The sequence below is a fragment of the Rhagoletis pomonella genome, unplaced genomic scaffold (assembly GCF_013731165.1).
Source record: "Rhagoletis pomonella isolate Grant_MI unplaced genomic scaffold, Rhpom_1.0 Rhpom_scaffold_00006, whole genome shotgun sequence".
In the NCBI taxonomy this organism is placed as follows: Eukaryota; Metazoa; Arthropoda; class Insecta; order Diptera; family Tephritidae; genus Rhagoletis; species Rhagoletis pomonella.
In genome coordinates, this window is record NW_023458560.1 from 41,857,469 (window position 1) to 41,882,744 (window position 25,276).

At 33.5% G+C, this 25,276-nt stretch overlaps 2 protein-coding genes across 2 annotated transcripts; both read left to right on the plus strand.

Annotated features, from left to right (window-relative positions):
- The first annotated feature begins 2,579 nt into the window (after nt 1–2,579).
- Nucleotides 2,580–6,434, plus strand: LOC118740762 (pancreatic triacylglycerol lipase). The gene is given in 6 exon segments (XM_036472421.1): nt 2,580–2,622; nt 2,714–2,825; nt 2,905–3,293; nt 3,363–3,548; nt 5,873–6,038; nt 6,094–6,434. Coding segments are annotated over 6 exon segments (1,119 nt in total). The 3' UTR covers nt 6,317–6,434.
- A 434-nt stretch (nt 6,435–6,868) lies between these two features.
- Nucleotides 6,869–24,774, plus strand: LOC118741916 (inactive pancreatic lipase-related protein 1). Its single transcript, XM_036473890.1, has 8 exons — nt 6,869–6,875; nt 6,918–7,020; nt 7,089–7,480; nt 7,566–7,760; nt 7,820–7,991; nt 10,500–10,582; nt 18,839–19,101; nt 24,655–24,774. The coding sequence occupies exons 1-8, from the start codon at nt 6,869–6,871 to the stop codon at nt 24,772–24,774; spliced, it is 1,335 nt and encodes a 444-aa protein (XP_036329783.1).
- Nucleotides 24,775–25,276: the final 502 nt, after the last annotated feature.

The window sequence follows — 25,276 nt, forward strand, 5'->3', positions numbered from 1 at the left end:
TGTACATACAAACGAGCACCAATTAATTTTATTTAAAGAAATGGCGTGTCGTCTATTTCCGCTGTAGCAAACGTAGTACATAGGGCGACATCTAGATGTCATCTACCTCGCCGTATTCACTACAGATGTCGCCCTATGCACTATGCTTTTTTATAGGAACTTTTCAAAGCAAAGCTTTATGGTGTCGGACACACAACATTGAAAGTTTCTGGACACACAACATTGCAAGTTGATAAAAGCGTTGTAATAAAAATCGATTTATTCTGTTTTTTATACATATGTAAATTCAAATGTCTTCGTTCAAGCGATGTTAAGACTCTTGCTCTCATTTTCTAATTTGCAGCTGTGTCTAGCGTTGCCGTCCAGTGATCGGACTAAAAAAAAAATTGTGTGGTCGAATCTTGAAAAAATGTGGTAGATCTCAGGTTTTGGATCAAACTTTGTACAAAAAATAAAAAATAAATCTGCAAGGTTTCACCTAAATTGCAAAAATTTTAATTAGAATCTATAACAAAATTATTTTTAGTATAATAAAGTGCAAGATTGAAGTTGCTAAAAATTGCGTTGAGTTTTGGCAATTTTTTTCGTTGAAAATTTCGAACATATTTTGAAAGATTTCTGGAAACTTGCGGAATGCTGCTAGCTTTTCTTTTTATCACATCACGATGTAGCGAAGAAATGTGGCTCGTTCCATAAGCCGCTACTTGGGATTTGCCGATTTTGACAATTCACAAGTAAAAGTAAACAACGCTTTAGATGCACTGAAATTTGCTGATACTTTCACAAAAATCGCCGGTTTTTAACATTTTCGCTATTAAGTCTTTTTATAAATCATATATTTTGCAATTTAACACAATAAAACCACGTTTCCTGTCGAAAAATTTAATATTGAAAAAATTTACTATTTTACAGTTCATTTTATCCTCCCATTCTGCCTGTCGTTAGTGTTGGACAATTTTTGCTGTTAAAATTAAGAAAATTATGTCGAGCAAAAATACAACTTCTCAAAAAAGGCGATTATGTGGTAGATTTCAGACCTTGTGTGGTAGATGCTCAAAAGAGTAGCAGATCTACCACAATGTGGTAGAAGTCCGATCACTGTTGCCATCTTGCTTAGATAAAGAAAAATTGATTAATTTTTCCTAACCGTTTAAATGCCCAATTAAGTTTTTTATAATAAAGTGCAAGTTTTAAGTAGCTAGGAATTACCGTTGATTTTTGGCAATTTTTTTTCACGCAGTCTCTTCCATAAAAAAATTTTTTTCGAAAATGCTTTATATGGAAAAAATGCAAAACCCTTCAACAAAAAAATTCTCAAAAATCAACGCGATTTTTGACTAACTCCGAACTTACATTTTTTTACTAGAATTTAATGGCCTGCAAAACTGCGTACTCAAAGTTTTGCACAAAGTTTAGGAATTATATTTTTATGTTATGTTATGTTTTGTTGTTAAATGAGCCATATTTTTATACAAAATTGGCGGAAAAATATTAGAATAAAAATTGTTGCATATATTGTGAAAAATTTGCTGAGCCAATACTTTGTTCCGGCAGTGTAGCTGCTGGAATACAAATGAGATTTTAATTTATTAATAAAAATCATGTATGCTTTCGAAACGTCGCCTTTTTCCTCTACTTCTGACAGTTTGAAATTTTTCACAAACTCGCCCGGCAAAAAATTGTCAAGGCGACTTCAGGCTAGTCAGAAGCAAAAATTCTCCCTCAAAGTGGTTCTCAACAGCCCGAGAACCAACCATAGAAACACAAATTGGGCACTTTCGGGAGCAAAAGAAGAGACTTATTGATTCACTCGCAGTGTGCTGAATGGATCGAAATTTTAATTTTTAGACTGTCTCTTCTTCTTGAAAACATACAGATTTCAATTTGCGCTATGACCTACCCCACATATGTAGTTTAAGTAACTTTGGAAGCTTTAACTTTGAATTAAAAAAACAATAAGTTTCACTTGAACATATTTACATATATTTTTATCGAGTTTTTTGTTAAAAGAGCATCTTGAACTACACCTATGGTTAGTTAGTCGTTAAAATATTTTTTAAGAACCCAATAAAATATTGCTTTAAAGATAAAATGGCCTATCTCGACTTAGGCTAATTTAATTGTCGCGCAATAGAAGCCTTGAAAACTTTAATTGGAACACTAGCCTTAATCAATAAATAACTATTTAGGCCCGCATTTAAAAGTGTTAGCAGCCGTATCGAAATGTAATTGACAGTGAGCTACTTAAATTTCTCCATTGGGGGTACGATTGCCATGTGGGTGGTGGTTGGCTTAACAGCACTGCCGAAAAATTCAAGCAAAGAGCGCCTACATATGTACATATGTAAAAACAGAAAAGTGTTTTGCAATGCTCGTAAAAAGCGAATTAGCGTTTTTCTACTACATAAACAAGAAAACAAATGATTACAATTTTTTTTTTTTTCGGAGTTATGAGATAACAAATTTTTTCATTGCCCCACTGAGAGATATGAACCTGATATAAACAAGTATGCCAACAAATTTTGCTTGCCATTCCGTAAATTGTCACTTTGCATGCCGGTGCACGCTTCCGAACGAAAATGAGATTTGCGAACACGCTTTTAACGGTTTTGTTGAGCAAAAGTAATGCATACATATAACTATACGTACATATTCGTAGTGAGAAATCAAAACAGTAATTAAAATTTATTTAATTAAATATGTATATTTCCAGTTAATCTTAGCCTCCTAAGCGCTAATGCAATAGAAGGTATTTTCGACCCAAATTGTTTTGTGGTGAATAGTGAGTGTCCGAACAAGAATGTCACCTTTTGGTTGTACACAAAGTGAGTGCAGAGTAACGCAAAAAAAAACAAAAAAAATATTAAACCAAATCACTCAAATTAAACCGGCAAATCTTTTTAGTGCAACAGCTAATGAACCCTTGCTGCTTGATCCACTCAACTTGAAGCAAACGGATTTCCCCACACGTCGGCCAGTTAAAATACTAATACATGGCTATACAGGAGATCGCGACTTTGCGCCCAACACCTACATACGCCCAGTGCTGCTGCAGCACGAAGATGTCTATGTCATCTCACCCGATTATGGGCCCTTGGCGCGCGACCCTTGCTACATCCAAGCTGTGGAGAATCTGCCACTGGTTAGCCGCTGTCTGGCGCAATTGATTAATAACCTTGTGGCGCAGGGCATTGTGGAGAATGAGGACATACATGTCATTGGGTTTAGCTTGGGTGGACAAGTGGCTGGTCAAACCGCGAACTATGTGCAAAAGAAGCTGACGCGCATAACTGGTGAGTTGTTTGTGGTGGCGTAAAAAAAAAACAAAAAAATGTCTATGGCGACGATTTGTTCCCTTTAAGGACTGGATCCTGCGAAACCTTTGTTTATCACCGCCGGCAATGATCGCAAATTGAGTAAAGATGATGCAGATTTTGTCGATGTCATACACACAGATGTAATGGCACGTGGCATGATGCACCCAATGGGACATGTGGACTTTTACCCGAATTTCGGTTATGTGCAGCCCGGTTGCCAAGCAGAAGCAGGTAAGCATTGCAAGTGTGTGTATGTGTGTATGAGGAACATCTGAAAAAAATGATGTGTGTTTTCTGAGTGCTTATGTCACTCAATGAAAAGCTAAAGAGTCAAGATAGATAAATATAAAGAGAGTAAGCACTGCGAACAGTAGAGTAGACCTGCGCCCGCAGCTCATCACAACACAACAGCCAGTGGCGAAGACTTTAAATTTCAGAATACATCCCGGAGGTAGGGCGTGTTTGTGCTCTTCTCTTGTTCACATACATTCGTGTGAAAACTAATAGGCACACGACAGTTTGACCAGTTTTGCCTATTTTTCTTTTTTTCGTTTAATGTTTATTATTATTTTTTTTTATAAAAAAATGTAGCTCATTATCTAACAAAAACCATATAAATCTAAATTTCAATCTTCGTAGTAAAATTAGAAAAATTCAAAAAAATTTTATAACAGCAACACATTTTTTATTCAGAATTTTTAGAAAAGTTCTAAGTACGCAGTTTTATAGCCCATTAAACTCCAGCTGAGTAAAGTGCAAGTTTCACGTGGCTAAGATTTCGCGTTTATTTTTTATCATTTTTTTGTCGATGAAGTTATTATTTTCTTTCATAAAAAAATAATTGTCGAACATACTTTGTATGGAAGAAAAAGCGTATCATAGTCAGCAAAAAAACTTATCATAAATCAACAGGAATTCTTAGGCCTTTGAAGTTTGTTGTTTTTGTAAAATTTTGTTGCATTTTTCTATGAAGTTTGAAATTTAGACTTATGTACTATGTATGTATGTACAGACATAAGTATATTTTTTTTGTTAGATAATTGCTATAAAAAAAATAAACATTTAACAAACAAAAGAAATAGTTAAAACTGGTCAAAATGGCGTGTCCCCATTATTTTTCAAATGACTGTATATCCTAGTATAACTATTCGTAAAACTCTTCACATGCGTCTCCGTATGCATCTATATATTCGTCCTTGCATTCGAATTTGGTTGGTATTCGTTTTCGCATTCGTAGCTGTATTCGTCTTCGTATTGGCCTTCGCATTTGTTTTCGTCCTCGTATTCATATTCGCCTTCATATTCCTTTTCCATAAAAATCGATAACTTGATTAATTTTGGTTGCTTCATAAATTTCGACAAATTTCAACAACTTGATACACTCTGGTCGATCGATAAAATTTGATAAATCGATAAATATTGATAACTCAATAAGCTAATATAATCCTGGAAATTTCGATAACTCGGTATGAAAATTCCAAAACCTTCGCTTTTAAAAACCAATAGATTTCGATAATTACCAAACACTTTCGATAAATCAATAACTATCGATAACTTGATTAGTTGAAAAATAACTATAAATTTCGATGATTCGCTAAATTTCATTAACTTAAAAAATTTCGATAATCCGATAAATTTTTATACCTCGATAACTATCGATAAATTTCTACAACTAAGTTTCTGTGTCTCGACAAGTTTCGATATCTCAATAAACCTTGATCAATTTGAGTAACTCGATACATTCCGGTATATCTGATAAATTTCCATAACTATAAACTTCGATGATTTTATAATTTTCGATGACTTTATAACTTTCTATAACTTCAATACTGATGACCACGTTTTATTTCTCTCACTCCTAGCATTTTTCTATACCGAAAAATATGTCCCTGTTTTTTTGTTTTGAAATCAAAATATATTCTCAAAGCGCTCAAATATTTTTAAGTATGGAAAAAAAAACAATTTTTTGTGGAAATGGTATAGAGTTCTTGAAAATTTATATTTTTAGATCGGAAAATTCTGTTTCTTTTCATAAGACTTTCAATAGTAATACCAAATTTTTTTATTTTACCATTTTTTAATACTAACGGTTTTTATGAGTGCCTCTATTGCATTTTTTGAGTTTTTGGGGAACCTAAAAAATAGTGAATATTAAAAATGTGGTTAAATAAACAATTTGGTATTATTATTGGAAGTGTCTTGAAGAAAAACAGGGGTTTCCGATTGAAGAATATTGGTTAACAAAAATTCTATACCATTTCTTTGCAAAAGTTTTTTTTTCACTATATAAAATAAATGTAAAACTTTGAGCGCTTTGAGTGACCTCTAAATATGTTTTGATTCCAAAATAAAAAAAAAAAAACAGGTTTATATTTTTATGCTGTAGTTTGTACAAGCCTTATCAAAACGTTTGGCCACAAATCAAATCAAACCCAGGTTTCCAATTTTTTTCTCATCAGGAAGACTAAAGAATTTTTTTTTCGCAAAGCTATAAAATTTTACCTTTAACTATATACTTCAACTCGAAAGTGTTTTTTTTTTTTAATTTTATACAGAACCCAGTAGCTGTAACCATGAACGCGCGCCACGTTTCTATGCAGAATCCATCAATCCAAAGCATGAATTCTGGAGTAGTCGCTGTGCGAATTGGCTTCATTTCATACTGAATATTTGCAATCTGGACTCCAATGATGCCATGATGGGTTATTATGTGGATAAAAGGTTGGAGAATTATCATTTAATAAATATTTAATTAGTGATTAAAATAAAATTTCAGCCTTAGCGGCACATATTTCCTCAAAACCTCGAACTCAACGCCATTCGCTTTGGGCCGCGCGAAAGATAAACCGGCATAGGTGCAGACAAGTTGGCGCCATAACTACGATCTGCACATGTTGGACGATAAGGCTTGCGAACAGATACTGATGTGTCGCTTTTTGAAATATGGCGCCGAAAGTGCAGTGGGAATGGTGGAGCAGATGTCACCAAATAATTTATGAATGGGAAAAGGTGGTTGAACTAGTAGCTAAGTATGTATATGCAAAAGAGGGCAGTAGATGATGTTTTGAGCGGGGAAGAATTCATTTTTTTTCTTGTTGTTAAAAATCTAGGAAAGAACCTAAGACGTAAGCACTTGTGTAAATATTTATAACAATTATCTGTGTAAACAATAAAACTCTATAGACTTTTTATGGAAATTTTCCTTTTAATTATATTTACGTTAACCCTGAATTTGGGCTTGCGTGTTGATAGCAGCTTTTAATTATATATATGTTCAGTTGATATATTTGTAGTTCGAATTGTTGCTTCATTAAACTATGCGGGTATAATTTGCATAATAAAGTGTATAAAATTAATAGCCAGTTCAGTGTCGCAAAACATTTGTCATTCGCTAATTAAAATATGAGGTGTGAAATTTATTGCCTGTGCGTAATCGTTATATTTATTAGTGAGTAATTGTTACTTAGTAAATGAGTTTTATTTTAGAGACAAAAAATATTAAAAAAAAAAAATCTACAAGAAAAGAAATTATGAAAAAATATTTTACGATTATGAACAGTAATAGTAAATTTTAAAAATACTCGTTTCCTAAATGAAAAGCTCTGTCATCGGCCGCAAACATTGGCACTGGCTTTCCCTTCGATTGTATTTTCACGAGTGAAGAATGCCCGAATGAGCACATAAAATTCTGGCTGTACAAAAAGTGAGTAAACTATTTTAAATGAAAATTTAAATGAATTAAAAAAAAATAAAAAATTAATCATACCGCAGCGCCACCCAAGGCGAACCGCTACTCTTGGACGCACTCAATCTCAGCGCCACCGCCTTCGAGCCTCGTTGGCCTTTGAAAATTCTCATACACGGCTTTAACGGTAATCAGCATGCCTCACCCAACCAGGAGTCACGGCCAATACTACTGCACACCCAGCAAGCGCATGTCATTTCGGTGGACTACAGCAGATTGACGCGCTTTCCCTGCTACTATCCTTGGGCCACGTCCAATGCGCGCGTGGTTGCGCGCTGTCTAGCACAGCTTATTGACCAACTAATCGCCAGCGGCATTTACACGGCTTCAGATTTGCATTTAATCGGTTTTAGTTTAGGCGCACAAATCGCTGGCTTGTCAGCCAATTTTGTTAAACAGCGCTTGCAACGCATAACAGGTGTGCATCTGGTCCACATATTTTCTCGTTTTTCTCCTTCGTTTTTTCTTTCTTCCTCTATCTCTCACTTTCTCTCTCCAAATAGGTTTGGATCCCGCTGGTCCCGGTTTTGTTACACAAAATCTTAGCGAAAAGCTGGATGCCTCAGATGCAGAATTTGTCGACGTCATCCATACGGATCCGTTTTTCTATTCATCTTTGGAGCGTAGCGGTCATGTGGACTTTTATCCTAATCTAGAAAAATTCTTTCAGCCTGGCTGCAATTTGGTTAAGAATGGGCGTGAGTCTGTTTGACAATAAATTTTTTGATAGGTCTAATTTTATTTAGTACCCTTTAAGGTATTCGTAATTGCAATCATTTTCGTGCGCCTCTATACTACGCTGAATCCATTGACAGTGAGCATGGCTTTTGGTCCTATCATTGTGGCGAGTGGCTGGAGTTTGTGATGCAGCAATGTCGGCGTTATGCGGATGTGCCACACGCGCTGATGGGCTATTTTGTGTCGAAAAAGTGAGTACTTGTTGCGGTTAGTGTGGGTTCGATTAGGTCGTTGCTATTATGCCACAATGGAACACACTTTGATTCATGACTCGTGGTTCGTAGTAATGCCACTAGGGGAAAAGAAAATTTCGAAATAAATTACGAATTTTAGGTCTTCCATATAATTAAAAAAAACTTTCTGCCAAGGTATGACAACTCCCCGTTTAGGCAGTGCAGAACATTGACATAAAAGATGCGGTATTGTTTCTTGAGGAAACTTTCTTCCACTCGAAACTCGTCTTAACGACATCTATAGAAGATGTAAGATATTACGTCGAGATACTGAACGTAACTGGTGATCATGCAATGTTCTGGTTTAGAAAAGGTTATAATGTTATGTTGTGGCTATTCAGGCTATTTAGTTTTACTGGCTCTTCTACAGTTACTGTCGAAATTCCACCGCTTTTCTAAGTAGTTTCTTCAGACCACTGGAGAGGTCTTCTAAATTAGCACGTCGTTTAAATTATAAGGTACAAAATTACTTACTGGAAAATCTTCTGCTTTGGAACTAAAACGTGACTACCAATTTTCATATCTTTGAAAATCTTTGGTGGACTTTGACAGGACTTGGAATTCACACGACAGATTATGATTTGTCGATAAATTTCGATAATGTGATATATATAAAACACTAAAATCCGATAACTAAAAGAAAATTCGATAACCCAACAAAACTCGATAACTCGACTAACTTCGATAATTCTCTATAAATTTTGATAACTGTCCGTTTCGAGGCTCGATAAATTTCGATAACTCAAAAATTTATCGATACCCGCATAAATTTCGATAACTCGGTTAATTTTGATAGCTTCGTATTTTTCGAAAGCTATCGACAAATTTCGATAACTCGCTAAACTTTGGTAACACGATAAAAGCCGGTAAGCAGTGATAACTCGATAAACTTATATAACGATAACTTATAACACGATAAACTTATATAACGAAATAAATTTCGTTAGCTCTAAAAATAATGATAATTCAATAAATATCGGGAAGTTGATAAATTTCAGTAACTTGCCAAATTTTCAGAATCCCATAAATTTTTGTAGCTCGATAATAATCCGTAAATTTCGACATCTAATTTTTTGTGCCTATAAATTTCGACAACTCTATAAATATTGATCAATTTGAATAATTCGGTACGTTGCGATAACTCAGTAAGCATGTATAACTCGATAAATTCCTGTAATTATACACTTCGATGATTCGATAAATATCGGTAACTTTCCATAACTAAATTTTTTATGACTGAACTTAATTTGATTACCATCAAAAAATTTTAAGAAATTTTCTTATCCTTTCAGTTAGCTTAATTCTTATGTATTTCTCATTGTTTTTTGTCTTAATTGTCATCATTTATTTCTTCAACATCACATTAATTTTTATAACAAAGTTTAATTTCAAATATGAAGTAAAACAAAATTCGAAAAAAACTCAAACTGATTGAGTTGTAACAACAACTACATACATATGTATACACAAATACGGAAACTTTTAAAGGACGATTTTGGCCTCAATGTGCAACCAATTTTGAAAGAAAAAAAACTCCTCATCTGCCGAAAAATACCTTTCTAATAGTGTTCTCTTCCTCCGTTACCGCTGTGCCTGTCGGTGGTAGTATACACGTCTTCCACCGACGTTTGGGCCGATAGCAAAGCCTGCTTCTTCGACCTGCATTGAAAGTTATGTCAGGGACTCTATCCTAATCGGTTTATACATACCTACCGCCAGGTGGAAAATAAAACGCTATTAATTTGATAATCAAGCCTCCTCACTACTAAACACATAAAATTGCTAAACGGAAGCTTTCAGTCGGCTGAAATTTTATGCAGGTAACAGACTACTTACCGATAACCATAACTGGACAACTTTTGAAAAAATAATAATATCGATCATTTCTCAAGGACCGGGGCTAGATATCTAAAAATGACCGATAACAAAAAAATGTATCGATAACTTTTTGAAAACTATAATTTTTGACATTTTGCCAATGAACATAATCTTAACGTTAACTCGTCGATAATTTACCGGTATACGTATTTTCACATATGTTTTTATCGATAACTTTTCAATAGTTATGATATTATCGATAACTTGTATCGGTAACTTTCATTTTACCTCCATAATTTGAGGGATGCCAAAAACTGAATCGATAAGTTTTTGATAACTATAATTTTTGATAACTTATTGATGTACATAATTTTGTAGGTAGCTAATTACCTAATAGAAAAATTTATTATCGATAACTTATCGGTACATTTTATGTTACCACTAACTTATCTATAACTATAAATCTATCAATAACTTTTATGTAGCTGCGAATTAATCGGTGCCTTTGACCTTATCAGTAGCATATCTTTCGATAACTTTAATTTCAGCGATAACCAAAACTGTTAATAAATATTTTTTAAATTTAATATATGTACATAAATATTTAAATTAGCATTAACTAGAGATCTCTTTTTTTTTAATTTGCAGCGCTTCAGGCTCCTATTTTCTTCAAACTGAGGCGCTCGCACCATTTGCCAAGGGTCCTATTGTCGGTGTGGAACTCGATACTAGTAAAAGTTCAACAAAGAAACCGAATGGATCTTAAGAATAGGCGAATAACGTGCTTGCCTCTTCTACTTCTATGATTAAAATTAAAGGAAATTCTCTATTTAAATGCCTGATTGTTGTTTAAAATAAAATATTACTAAATATACTACGTATGTATACGCATAAAAAAAATTTATTAATATAATTTTTAAGTCAAACACTCGCATAAATATTGTCATTATATTTTCAATAACATTTACACCCATCTAACAATTTCAATACAACGCTCAAGTACACACACACAAACACTCCCCAAAATCAAGTTCGTTGCTTAAGTTTTTCGTTTTTTTTCCCTATGTGTTTATTTGCACTGCAATGCCGTGCGTGCGCTAAGTGGGCGCTACAAATGCGAATGCCACTCGAGACAACCCCCTGGAACGCGTGCCGAACGTGGTGCTGCCACTACATGGCTTTAAGCTCAAATAAAAAGCGTTTGTTAACTTTTCAAAAATTTCGTACAAAACGAAAACTTACAAACAAATTGAAAAACTTGCAATCCAAAATTGAGCGTTGCAAGCGGTGGCAAACGAAAGCAAAATTTAGACAACAGCAAACAGATTGTTTTGAGTGCGCAAACGCGACGGTCGCAAAAACGCTGAACGCTGAAGGCACACAGCGGTCATACGAAAGCGAGAGTGGTTGTGTGTGAGCTGCAAAAGAAGTACATAAACGCGAAAGCGAATGTGAATGCGAAAGTAAAAATAAAAGTGAACGAAAAGTGTAAGTGAATGACGTGCATATCCGCAGTGCGGTGAAGGTGAATTTATAAATAAAAATAAAAATAAAAATAAAAATAAAAATAAAAATATAAAATCTAATAAAATAAGAAAAAGAAGCTGACTAAAGCGCAGAAGTAGTTTTGTTACAAAATTCGTGCTGCGTGTCTGTTTGGCTGCAAGCCTCTTGTTGTTGTTTTTGTAGCTTCACAAGCTGTCTACTGCCAAATAACCAACTTCAGCCGGAATCGTTAGAGACCAATGACCAAAAAATTGTATTACAGCATTGGCTGCCGACTGGCGCGCATCAAGGCAAGCAAGTGGAGCGAGTTTGGAAGCTGTAATCGTTACGCATGCGCACAAACAGAGAGAGCGGACACATGCACTTTCATATATATACAAACATACTTTCATAGAATTCCACGCTAAATGTTATGCAAATACATATGTATTTACGTAGAGTCCTAGGGCAAGCAATTGCAGCCGCGATAAGCGTACCTTGACCCAGCAACAAACAAAAGCCAAAAAAAAAAACAAAATCAAGTTTACGCGCCGGAAAATTATAACAGTGATAACGTGTCAGCAAAGACGAGTTACATAATCTACTTATTGTTATTATCTCATTCGTATGTCTATTTGTTTGTATGTATTTAGTTTAGTTGCTGAAGTTGTTATGTGCAAATAGAGAAGTTAAAAAGTGTAACACCACCAAGTAAAGTCAAGCGAGGCTGCAGTCAACTCAGTTATGTCTGTTTTAGACTTAAATAAGTAGCTTACAAATACATTTAAGTATATATATATACATATATATGTATATGCAAGTATAGTGAATGACAGTGGAACTTAGTTCACCGAATTATTTATCGATATATGTATGTATGTATGTAGTTGTTGCTGCTCTCGATTTAATTAACCTCATTCCGTCGGCCATAAAAGTCTTTGGCATGGCTGGCAAAAGGAGTCACCAAGTTAACTGGCGCGCAACGCGTTATTATGTGCAGTACGAATACATACTAGAAAACAAGAGCTCACGTTACGTTGTTGTGATGTGTGCGCGCGCGCGATATTATTGTGTCTCTTATCAGTGACCGGTGTGGCATTGCACTCGTTTTACGATGTTTAAATGCGGATTATAGCAAAAAAAAATTGTTGAACGTTTTACTTTTAAATTGTATTAATTTGACATTAATTTGAAAACACAAATAAAAAAGCACAAAAATATGTACACACGTGAACTTAAAAAAAAAATTACAGTCAATCAATAAAGTTTAGGTACAGCGATTTTTTGGCAGTACGGGCAACTGTTTTTTAATTCGTTTATTTTTCGCAAATTTTTTATAAAAATATGGTTAATTCTACGAGAAAGAGCCAAAAAATCCGAGCTCCAAACCTTGTGCAAAATTGTAACAAAATATTGCACTTTTTAAATACACTCTTGAGAAAATAAACTCAGTATGCAGTTTTTTAGTCCATGCAGACTTGAACATTATTATACTAAAATTGAATGGGCTAAAAGAGTGTAATTGAAAAGTGCAACATTTTAATGAAAATTTGCAGAATTTTCTTTAATTTTGCACAAAGTTTGGAGCTCTAATTTTTGTGGTTTATGTTGTAGAATTAAGCATATATTTAAAAAAAAATTTACGAAAAATAAAATAATTAAAAAAGAGTTGCCCGTACTGTAAAAAAAATCGCTGTACCTAATCTTTATTGATTGACTGTAAGAGAAAAAAAAAATACTTGTTAAAAAAATCAAGTTCAGCTCTTTACTTGTACATATTTATTTATATGCATATGTACATTCTAGACTCTGTCAAATAAAAATACTATGTTTTCTTCGATCCCAAATAAAAAATTTATTGTCGGTGACAAAAAAAAAATAATTGTGGCAAACTTTTAGCCCTCTTTCTTCATTTTTCAGTTAGCGCTCGCCAAAATTAAAATTTTCAATGAAATACTATTTTCCTCTACTTTTTAAACGACTACACAAAAAGGTGAAGGTTATCAATTCGTCGGAATATTTTTCTGTAAGCATAACTTTGGACCACGCTAACCGATTTCTATAATTATTTCTTTTGAAGGAAAGTTTTCACCTCGCAGGTGGTCCCGTAGTAATTTGGCTTCAATCGGATCATTAGATCATGAAGAAATTAACGATAATCTTAAATTTTTATATCAGAATTGAAGACGGTTTGTTTTTTGCTTAAAAATAATAATAAATAAAAAACTCGCTAGGACATACCGTTGATTTTTGGAAGTTTCGCTATTTTTTTTTTTTTGTTGAAGTTGTCGCTCATTTTCTTCCATATAAAAAAATTTGGCAAACATACTTCGTGTGGAAGAAAATGACTAACACGGTAAAAAAAATGCCAAAAATCAACAGTAAGTCCCAGCTATCTCAAACTTACAAATTATTACAATAAAATTAAATGGGCAAAAAGGTTTTTATTTTTATATTTAATTGCTTTAAAAAAAATGTAGCAGAAATAAGTTTTTTCAATAGCAAGTAAGAAAGTCTAAGTTCGGGCGGAGCCGAACATTTATTATCCGGCGCAAGTATTAAATATATGTTTTCCACCTTTCCGAAAGCTACCGCTACATGATAAGCATTTCTGAAATTTACCGTTATATGAAAAGCGGCCGTAATTTTAGTCCGATTTCAATAATTTTCAACGGTTCGCTTTTATGTGGCAAGCACAATAACCATACCGAGTTTGGTACAAATTGGTAGAACGGTTACCGAGATACATGTATGTGATCATAGGTGGGCGGTGCCACGCCCATTTTCCAAAATTTTATCATAAACGTATTTCTTGGTAAAGAATTGTTGCAAGCATCAATTTTGAATAAATTAGCTTCAATATTTACTGATTTATCGAAGATTTTGTATTTCTCGAAATTACCGTTATATGGGATGTGGGCGTATTTTCAGCCATTTGATATGCTGGGTCTTTGCTAAAAAGTGCTATTTTTTAATATTTTCATTGGTTTCTAAACATTTTTGGAAAGCTTGTTACTCTATTTCTTTGATCGCAGACAAAGTTTTTAATTATTATTTATTAGCATGTAAAAACAACTTTGAGGCCCACTGACCCATAACGTATATAAACATACTATTTGCATTGAATAATTCTATGTACATATAAACATAGAGTAGGGCGGGTCAATTTGAATAGGAGATTTGTTCGACTATGCGAGTTTAGCACAGAAGGATTCTACGTGTAATTCTAAGAAAATATGCTGCAGAAACTATGGGTCTAAAATCAATTTGAAGTTTGCAGAATTGCGAAAATAAGTTTCTTAGCATTTTGGTGTAGTGTCGTAAAGAAGTGCTTAAATTTTGTATAAAAACATGCCATGAACGGTTTTTGGTATGAGAAATCCATTTCTTGAAACTTCCACCAGAGAGGCAACAGAGAAAATTTTAACATTTGCTTTGAAACCCACTTTCGCAATTTGGCAAACTTCAAATTGATTTCAGACCCATGGTTTATTCGCCAAATTTGCTTAGAATTACACATAACACCCTCCTTTGCTATACGCGCATAGTAAAACAAAAAAATATTGACCCGCCCTAATATACGTATGTAGTACATAGCTCCGTTCAAGAAAATTACTTATTCTTAGTTAATGTAACCAACCAAGAGACTAAAGTAACAAAAAGTCGAAGTGACGTAAGTGACAACAACACAAACAAAATATTAGTAAAAAAGCAACAAAAACCTCTTTAATTAAAATCAATTAAAATAAGTGTAAATAAAGTAAACAAAAAACAACGTAGTACCACTCACCAGCGAATTGTAACAAACAACAACAGAAAAGCCTCAATCAATAAAAAAAAAAATGTGGTTTATTTGCCGAAAATACAACAGCAACATTTTTGCCATTTTACTGCTACACATTTTTCTGCTGCTAAGCTGTCATGCGGATTATGCAGGTTTGTATTTTACTCACATTTTTTACTTATTTTTAGTTAGATAATATATCTATATTTGAATGGAATGAATTTATTTACTAATTGATATATGTAAATAATATGGGCACACTTTTCTCTAAATCAAAACCAAAAAAACGTAGTAAGTGTTATATAACGAGTTGTTTTTTTTTTAATTTTACACTTTTTTGTTGTAAAAAATGATTTTAGGTAACTGACAATAACCACTAAACAGTTTTAACCATTTAAGTGTACCAGGAGTGCAAGTTACTCCGAAATTGGATCATTTTCCTACCTTTCTAAGAGCTTTTGAGAGGTTTTCTAACTTGGCACATCGTCTCCTACTGCTTTGGAACTAAAACGTGACTAAATTTTTTTATATCTTTGAAGGTCTTTCGCAGGATTTGGAACTGACCCGATACAGTTTGTCTATAAATTTCCATAATTTTATACATATCGATAATGCGATATTTCAAAAGCACTAAAATGCGATAACTCGAGAAAATTTGATAAATCTCTATAACAGTGCATTTTCAGCGCTCGATAAATGACTCAAAAAAAAGTATATATCTCGATATAAATCGCTAACACGATAAACTTTGGTTACCGCTATATACTTTGATAACTCGGTAACACGATAAATTCGATAAGCACTGATAACTCGATAAACTTATATAACCTAGAAATTTCGATAACTTGATATCTTTTGAAAATTCAAAAAAACTTCTATTTGATAAATCCGTAAGCTTCTGTAAATCAATAAATGCCGATAACTCGATAAGCTGAAAGAACTCGATGCTTTACGATAACTCTGGGTTTTGGTAGCTTATATTTTTCGAAAGCTATCGACAAATTTTGATAACACGATAAAATTTGATAAGCACTGATAACTCGATAAACTTACATGACCTTGAAATTTCGATAATTCGATATATTTTGAAAATCAAAAAACTTCAATTCGATATTTGGCCAATTACAGTAGATCTATAAATATTGATAACTCGATAAGTTGAAAGAACTCGATGCATTACGATAACTCTGTAATCATCGTTAACTCTATAAATATTAATAACACAGGTCCACAAAAAAAAATCGATGAAAGGTTCCTTTGACCAAACCTAGTTTGTTATATGTTTTTGGGGTCGCTGAACTCGAATCTGAAGTCCGCTTTGCTCCATCACCTCTGGATTTTTTTCTAACTTCAAAAAACATCTCGGATTTTACGTGATTTTTTTTGTGAGCCTGTGTTATCAATATCAATCGACAACCCAATAAACACTGGCCAATTTGAATTTTGAATAATTGAAAACGTTGTCATAACCCAATAAGGATGGATCGATAAATTTCGATAGCTATAATCTTCGCTGATTCGATGAATTTCGGTAAATTGATAACTTTCGGTAACCAAATTTTTTCTGACTGGATTTATTTCGTTTGCTATAGAAATATTTCAATAACTTTTCTTGCCCTTTCAATTATCATTATCGGACCGTTGCCAATTTTAGTGTTAAACATAGCGGGGACAATCGGGTACATTAAAGATTTCATTAATAAAACTCATCAGGGCAGTTGGCGTAGTATTGACACCTGACTGAAGCAAGTGTTCACGTGTTGATTTTTGAAATATTCATAATATTCTTCAAGTACATTTTTTGTTTGTTATATTGCTATAAAATTATTATCCAAGCTTAAGCAAAACCATATTAATAAAAAAAATTGGAAGATTTAACAAAGTTTCGTCAAAATTTCGAGCTTTATAATCTGAATTTTTAGATTACTTCCGGATACGCAGTTTTATAGCCCGTATAATTTTCGTCTACTGAAACATGCACACCGGTTAAAAAATCCCGTCGATTTATGAGAATTTTTTTTGGTGACTGCTTTTGCGGTTGGACAATGCTTTATAAAAAAACAAACAAATAAAAATTTAACTTGAAAAACATTGAGAATATTAAAACAAATCAACTCGTAAACATTGTTTGAGTCACTGTATATCCTGAAAAGGTGTCCTAGGATGCTAACAGGCATTTTTCGTATTGTCAGTGACAATTCGACAAATTGGTGTTGGTTTTGTTTCATAAAAACGATTGTCACCACCACTTCAATTCCTTCAAAAATTCCATTATTATTATAAAATAAATAAATAAATTTAAAATTGTCGTTGACAAAATTTTCGCCAGTCATAAGAAATTTTTATGTAATTCATATGTAATAATTGCATTTGCATTATTTTAGTTTTAAGAAATATTCAAATTATCGAAAACTGATGAAATGTGCGCAATTACCATATAAACAAATTTACAAAATTCTCCTGTGAAAACATTCCGACGGAGCTATTTAGTTTTGTCGCTATTGTCGTGACAATTTTGTCAAAGTGACAATTGTCAGCACAATTGTCGACAATATTCCAGTCGCTTTCTAAAAAAAATTCACAGTTACCTACAAGCGTGTGTGAAACAGAAAAAATGTCGCCAACAATTCTGGGTGTGAAATTTTATAGAAAAATCGACAATTGTCGCACCTGTCACTTTTATGAAATAGGCCCCTGATAGGACTGATTAGGGGGCATCATCGACGATCCATTGTGTACATCTTGTTTGGTAGATGAGGATAGTAAAGAAAATGTTCTCTGTCGCTGCTCAGCCGTCTCCAAAATTAGGTGGTACAATTTTGGCTCGGATGTATTAAGAATGGACGAGCAATGAATTCCTACCCCACCTACATATATATATCCTTATCCTCTAAATCCTCTCTGGGCCTTAAGTACGTATAATGGGCAATAGCTGCTCAGGTGCATTCCATTTCTATCCAATATTTTGTAGTGCTCCTCAATTCATTTAATTAACAGATTTTAAGAAATTTTACCCTCTTAATTTTATTCAAATTTTTATGCTGCTGGTAACTCTGATTGCGCCTGCTGCGCTCATTAAACAATCTCAGTTAACGACAAATTTATTGCCTTTGTTGTTGCATCAGTTAAAGTGCCAAAACTTTTACTTTCATTGCTATGTAATACAGCCTCTTCTTTCCTTTCAATGGCATTTTTTCTTTACCTTGCCTTTACTTTTCTTTCTTGCCATTATGTTTCGGAGATACGTAGTTATCGGTTTTCTTTTGTAGGTGTGTTTAACATTTCAATTAACCCTTTAATGTCAAATGTTGCTTATAGGCAACATTATATATTTCTACGCGTAGTTTCTATAGTTGTTGTTATTTTTGCTAACGGTTTCTTTTTTACAGTAGCTAATGTGTGTGGGCATTTTCTTGAGAATTTATATTTAGAAAAGCTTAACAGGTGTTCATTTGAGAGCTAGTTGAAGTGGTGTGCTGACGTGTGCAAAAAAAAGTGAAAATAATCGTTCTATAAAAATTCAAATAAAAACGTAATACGTAACATTTTTTTTATAAAAAGTGAATTTTATTATAAATAACAGGTAAGAAAATCAAATAAAGTTTACAAAACTAAAATAAAGTTTTTTGTTTTATGTCAGGAATTTCGCGAACACAATGTTGCTTATAGGCAACATTTGGTCATAGTAGCAATAATATTTTGTATTTTATTCTTTTAGAAATGCGTCCAAAAGGTCTTACAGATCTAGAAATAAAACAGATAATAAATTTCGATTGGAATAATTCTGATGATGAAGAAGATGAGGAAGAAGAAGAAGAGTTATATGATTCGAATCTGGAGAAATTCATTGAAGAAACGATGGATAAAGTAATGGAAAGAGGGGAAAACGTTGAAATAAATTTGATAGACGGTATTGTTGGAGAAGATGAGCATGCTGATGAAGAAGTTGAAAATGTTGCGGACACAGAAAACATCGCCGAGGTAAGTTATGAAAAAATCAATCTGGAGAAATTGAGATAGAGGAACGCGGGCCTAACCGTTTTTGAAACTGCTTGGAAAGAAGATCAAGTTTGTCGAGAAGTCAAAGTGCCAATCAAATACTTCAATGAATTCTTCGATGATGAAATAATAAACAAGATTTGCAACGAAACAAATCTGTATTCAATGCAAACTAAAGGAGTAGAGCTAAACTGTTCGCCATTCGAAATTAGGCGATTCTTTGGTGTACTTCTTTATTTAGGCATTATACAAGTTCCAAATTTGAGAATGGCTTGCATGCCAAACTTCAGGTTAACGGCTGTTGCAGATTCTATTTCAAGAGCGCGTTTTGAGAAAATCAAAGAATCTTTCCACATAAATGATAATTCTCAACAGCCGGAGCGCATAAAAGTTGTATAAAATCAACCACCGTTCCAAGAAGTGGTATATGCGTATAGTGTACTGGTGTCTTAGCACAGCAGTAGTCAATAGCTGGTTGATGTATAGAAGGGACCTAAAAAATCAAGCTGGGAAAACGAAACATATGTCATTGTTAAACTTTCAACTGATGATATCAAACGAGCTTTTACACGCGTCTGATATGGAGCCAGTAAACCAACGCAAAAGAGGTCGCCCATTGGCAGCTCTTTCAAGCATAGACTCAGATTCATCATCACCGTCGTCTCCAGCACCATCAAATATTTCAAACGTTTCATCACAAGGTTCATCGCAATCTACAAAACGATAATATATATCTAAACCTCCAAAATCCATGCGCCTCGATCAAGTCGGTCATTGGGTTGAATGGGGAGCAAAAGGAAGGTGTAGGTTATGCCATACCGGGATTCCAAAATCCAAATGCTCAAAATGTAAGGTACATTTATGTTGTAACCCCCAAAAAAACTGTTTTGCTTCATACCATACATAAAAAGTTAATAAAAGTAATAAAAAAATAAATAAATATCAATATTCCTTTGTGTTTTGAAATATACCACTATGGCTAAATGTTGCTTATAGGCAACTTCTCATAACTGTAAAACCAGAAGTCCTAGAGCCTTGAAATTGATATCAGTTCATATTTAGGACTCTAACATCAACCTAACGTAGTAAAAATATTTTTAACCGCGCCCACTTTAATTCTGACATTAAAGGGTTAACAACAAATCTCGCGGTTAAATGACTGATTAACAACAATATTTGTTGCGCATAATATAAATTCGTCTAAATGTTGGCATAAAAACGTTTTTGCCGCTTTAAGACTACGAATGGGATGATGTTTGATAATACAATACATTATTATTCGGTAATGCAATGACGTCATAGAGTTATGTCAACAATAGCCATAAGTATTATTTCTTCCCTTTCTCTTTGGAAATTGTAAATTTTTGTTTGGATGTGTTTCTGATGAGGCCCGTGTTTGTTTTGTACTGCAAGCAAACACCCAGCCGAGAGCATTAACTCTTTAAAATGGCAATTGACTGTCGGAACGCTTATGACTAATTTGAAAAATATTTTATATTTTTTTATACTTCTCTGTATACCTGAAATTTGGATGCATTTTATCCCTTGGTATTTCAATTTATGTTTATCGATCTTCCTACAACTCCGAAACCCTACTGCCCAGATGCGACTACCGGTCATATGATAATCCCTTTCACCTGAGTCTGGGTTTAAATATAAAGCAGACAAGAACTTGAAGATCTTTGAAGGCTGCACTTGGACAAGTTCTCATAATTTCAGTTATACATACATAAATGTGCCAGATATTGTATCTTGTTGATTACCCTAAAGGCCTTCTTATATACATATGTAGTTCTAATAGCCCAGGTAATTTCTTCATAGTTTATGGGCCCATCTCAGTTATTTGGAAAAGTAACCCAAACTTTTATTGCAGAGTATCTTCGAAATTTATCCAATATATTGTTGCGATACAATCAACGTTCCCCTGGCAAGCTGAACCAGTATTCGGCAGCTCCTGAAGCATCTGTCGACAACTCGTTTTGAAGTTAATAGTCCAGCTGGGTTATCCAGAACGCGGGAGGATTGCTTACACTCCCCTGCTAATCAGCGCACTGTTTATTGCAATATGCGTATGTGTGTGCCCTAGATGACCAAAAAACGCATATGGTTGCCTCCATTTTTCATAGTTCAATAAGAGCGTAGTTCGTTCGCATGTGATTTCCTTTATCCTTTACTAAGTCATTAAGTAATAACGATGGACAGATTATCCTGAAGGATTATAGATTAAATGCGGCTTTGTATTCCAGTTTTGCTCTTCTTCATGCGTCTGATATAAATATAACCCAATGTTATATTGCTTCTGACTATTGCTAATAACGATTCAATAACGACCTCTTATTCCATCTATTCTGTCTCGCAATACGGTGGAAGTCCTTAAAGATCTAAAGTGTCTAAAAGAAGTTTTACGTTCTATTCCTCTTAAAAAGAGTTGCGGTTGAAATTCTATTGGCTTTTTTCTTTTCTTAATATAATCTTGTGGCATTTTTTGTATCTTCTTTGTTTTCATAGAAGCTCCTAAAGCTCATTAGCTTTTATTACATATGTATGTACTTATAGATACAACTTTTCACTTTGTATTTATCTATTCCACCAACGCGTTCTGTTTAAACAAGCAAAACAAAATAAAAAGTTATAGATATTGTCGCACTGCCTAAATACTATGTATTTTTTTTTTTGTTTTATTTACATAAATATGCAGTTACTTACTCTGTACTTTGCCCTTTCTTTGGCTGCATTGCCTTGAAATTGGTTCCACTTCCTTTTGTTTGCTGACCGCAAAGTGCTTTAATGCGCATGCCCGCCAAAATCGAAAGTAATTTAAAGAAAACCGAACTCAACTTTCTTTTTAGCACCTGTTCGAAATTGCATGCAGACAAAATATGTCAACGTGCGTTGGTACATACATATGTACATATATATGTGCATATAGTATCACTGATTTATGGCGGTACCTGTATATGAAATCATTGTGTATGCAAGATTTTTATGCATCACTGTAAAAGTTTAAAACTGCATTACCGTTTCATTATTTTGTAGTGATATATACACATATGGTATTTATGTATGGTTTTCACGTACAAATTTATGCTTAATGTGTGTTCACTACATTTCTGTCAGCATTTCGTTTTTGATGGTTGTGCAACTAATTGAAAGTAAGTGCAATAATTATACATACATATATACAAATACGTGCATACATATGTACATGCACATACTATATATGTGTAATGCATACTTACATTGCATACTTTTCTACATATGCGCTTCGGAATACATAAGCCAAACTCATTAATTGGCGATATATAAAACAAATGGCTCATTTGAAAATGCAATAAACCTCGAGTTTTGTAGCTTTAGCTCGACTAGAAGCGCTCGAATTTGGACTTAAAATGTCTTGAATTACTTCCTTAAACCAATTTGTGTGGAACTAGTGCTTTAGTAATTCTATTTATTGAAGTAATAAAAGTCACGGACTTAATATTAAGGCACAACATTAACGATGTTATTTTTTATATTTTTATACAGCTATTTTTATTGGCTCGTATAATGAACTTGTTCAAAAAAGGATGAAAAAGATATACATATGTATATGTATAATGATAAGAATTAAGTATTTAAATTTTTACAAAAAAAAAATTCTCGCTCACTTCACAGTGACTTTTTGAATATAATTTTTGTTTTCATTAAGAAGGGTCTAATTTATCAGCATTGTCTTCTTTTAGTTGGATAAGTTTAGTTCTAGCTAAACCACATGTCGTTAAAAAACTCAACTTTTCAAACAGGTGGCAACATTCTTCAAAAACCTAAAAAATATAAATATTCCAAATGTTTGCGATCCGTGGGCAAAATTGTATCTAAATCCGTTTCTGAGTGAAGATAGGAGTAGCAGGGTGTCGACTTAAACAAAAAAATAAAAATCCAGGCAGAACAATCAAACCGTATTGCACATCAACAGGCCAAGATCTGTATTCTCATTTTTGAAATTCGAAAGAACAATGCAGATCTTATGACCTTCTCAAAAAATAACCTCGCGAATTAAATATATGTGTACATACAAGAGATACCGTTTTTAAATCGATTAAATGGAAGATCGATTAATCGAGCCCTTCCGATTCGAATTTTGTAGATTTTTCATTTCCGATTCGATCCGTGAATCGATTCAAAAAGTTCGAGAATCAACATTCGATTTTTCCTCAATCGATGCATATTGAACTACGATTTGCCCCAGAAAATCTATACAAATTTAAAGAAATTTGAATTTGGGGCTGGTACAAAATAAAATAACATGAGAGATCAAAGACCAAAGAATTCAATGACCTTGTATTGTAATTATAATTCCAAACTGTATGCAAATTTTCATACAAAATTTTCTCATCTTAATTACTCTTTTTCGTCGTCGTTCAATAACTAACTTGGTTTCATTTGCTAAGTCCAAAAAGAAACAACATTACAATAAAAAACGAACACTCAATGCAAGTAAAATTAATAATCAAGTAGGCGATAAATAAAATAAACCGAAAAACAAAAATATTTCAACTATCCAAATTAACAATGAGTAAACGACACTTAGCAATTGTGTAACTATGATAGTTGTGATTGGAATTTATCACTACAAAAACAAAGCCAACAGCAAAAACCGATTTTTAACAAAGCAAAATCAGAAAATTTCTGTACCTAAATATATATAAAAAGTAATAAAACAGAAACCATAGAAATTTACGCAAGTCTATAAAAGGGCACAAATTGGCAATGACAGACAGGCAGGCACACAAACTGACTGAATGACTAAGCAAAGCTCGGAAAAAAGTGTAAACGTAACACTTAGTTATCCGGTAGGTTTGTTAAAGAAACATGTGTTAATAGGCAAAGTGTGAATAACCAAAGTAGAACTGCGAGTAATTTGTTTTTGATTTTTTTCAGGGTTTTAAATGCTCAATTGATAGTTTTTCGGTTGGCTTTTCAAACATTTAACTTTGCAAATTGATATACTAGTACATCTAAACTTATAGATGCAGCTTTGCATTTACATTTGTTTTCCATTTTGTCTATGTTTTTTTTTTACCATTTAGATTTTTTACTAGTCGACAACTGTTGAAGGAGGATTATAGATACGCAATAAAGCCATATTGGAAATAAAGCCATATTTTTTTTGGTAATAAGGCCATAAATTCGATATGGCTTTATTTCCAATTACAATTGGTAATTAAGCCATATGGCTTTATTTCGCTTTCAAATTTTGATATTTCTTTTATTTAAACAATGGAAAAAGTTTGCAACAAAACTACTAAACCGCCCTGAACTACAACGTCACCTTAAACATGCAATTACTCTCCTTCGCGACCAGCCGCGCCGCGCTCCACCGTTTACGCACGGCGCGGTGCGGGGAGCCAGCAAATGTGCACCCGCCAGGTTATGCACTCGCAAAATTAAAACTTACCTGAGTACATATATTTATTTTCCAATGAATCCGGAAATATTAAATAATTATTTATTTCATTTTATTGGTAATAATGTGTATCAATTTAAATAATTCAGTATCAATTTCAAGAGGGTGTCCAAGGCGAATTTAATAATGAATTACAACAAACACATCATTTGGACGTAATGTTCTCTACGGCGAAAAATTCAAATTCGCCGGTAACACCGCCTTATTAATTCGCCTTGAGAGTGTCATTTCAGAATATGGCTTTATTTCTCATTTGCAAAATTTTTTGTATGGCTTTATTTCTCTTTCTGATTGGAAATAAAGCCATATGGCTTTATTGCCTAAAAATGTGGCTTTATTGCGTATGGCCTTATTGCACCCCACCGTTGAAGGACGCGAATATAAATAGCCATAATTTGCAAACGCTTCTTCAATACATATTTAAGTACTTACCTTAAATTGTTTACGATTTTTTTTTGCATGTTTATCAATTCAAATACATATCGTCGTTTAAAGTACAAAAAAATGCAAAACCACGTATGTGAGGTTGCATAAATTATTTTTACATTTCAAAATGGTTCTCTTTTTCATAAAGCAATCGCATTTCTGGCTATTCTATATTTCAGGACGAATGGATAAGGATTGAGCCAAGAGCTTGTGTGAGCAAATCCAATTTTCGGCAGCAAATGTCAGTTACGCGGTTTTGCAGAATGACAACGCGGTTTTGTACTT

What these genes read in the sequence shown, in the direction of transcription:
- LOC118741916 (XM_036473890.1), top strand. An exon ending in CAATTTGGTTAAGAATGGGC is followed by an intron (nt 7,761 to 7,819) that starts GTGAGTCTGTTT and finishes GTACCCTTTAAG; the next exon opens with GTATTCGTAATTGCAATCAT. An exon ending in CGGTGTGGAACTCGATACTA is followed by an intron (nt 10,583 to 18,838) that starts GTAAAAGTTCAA and finishes TTATTCTTTTAG; the next exon opens with AAATGCGTCCAAAAGGTCTT.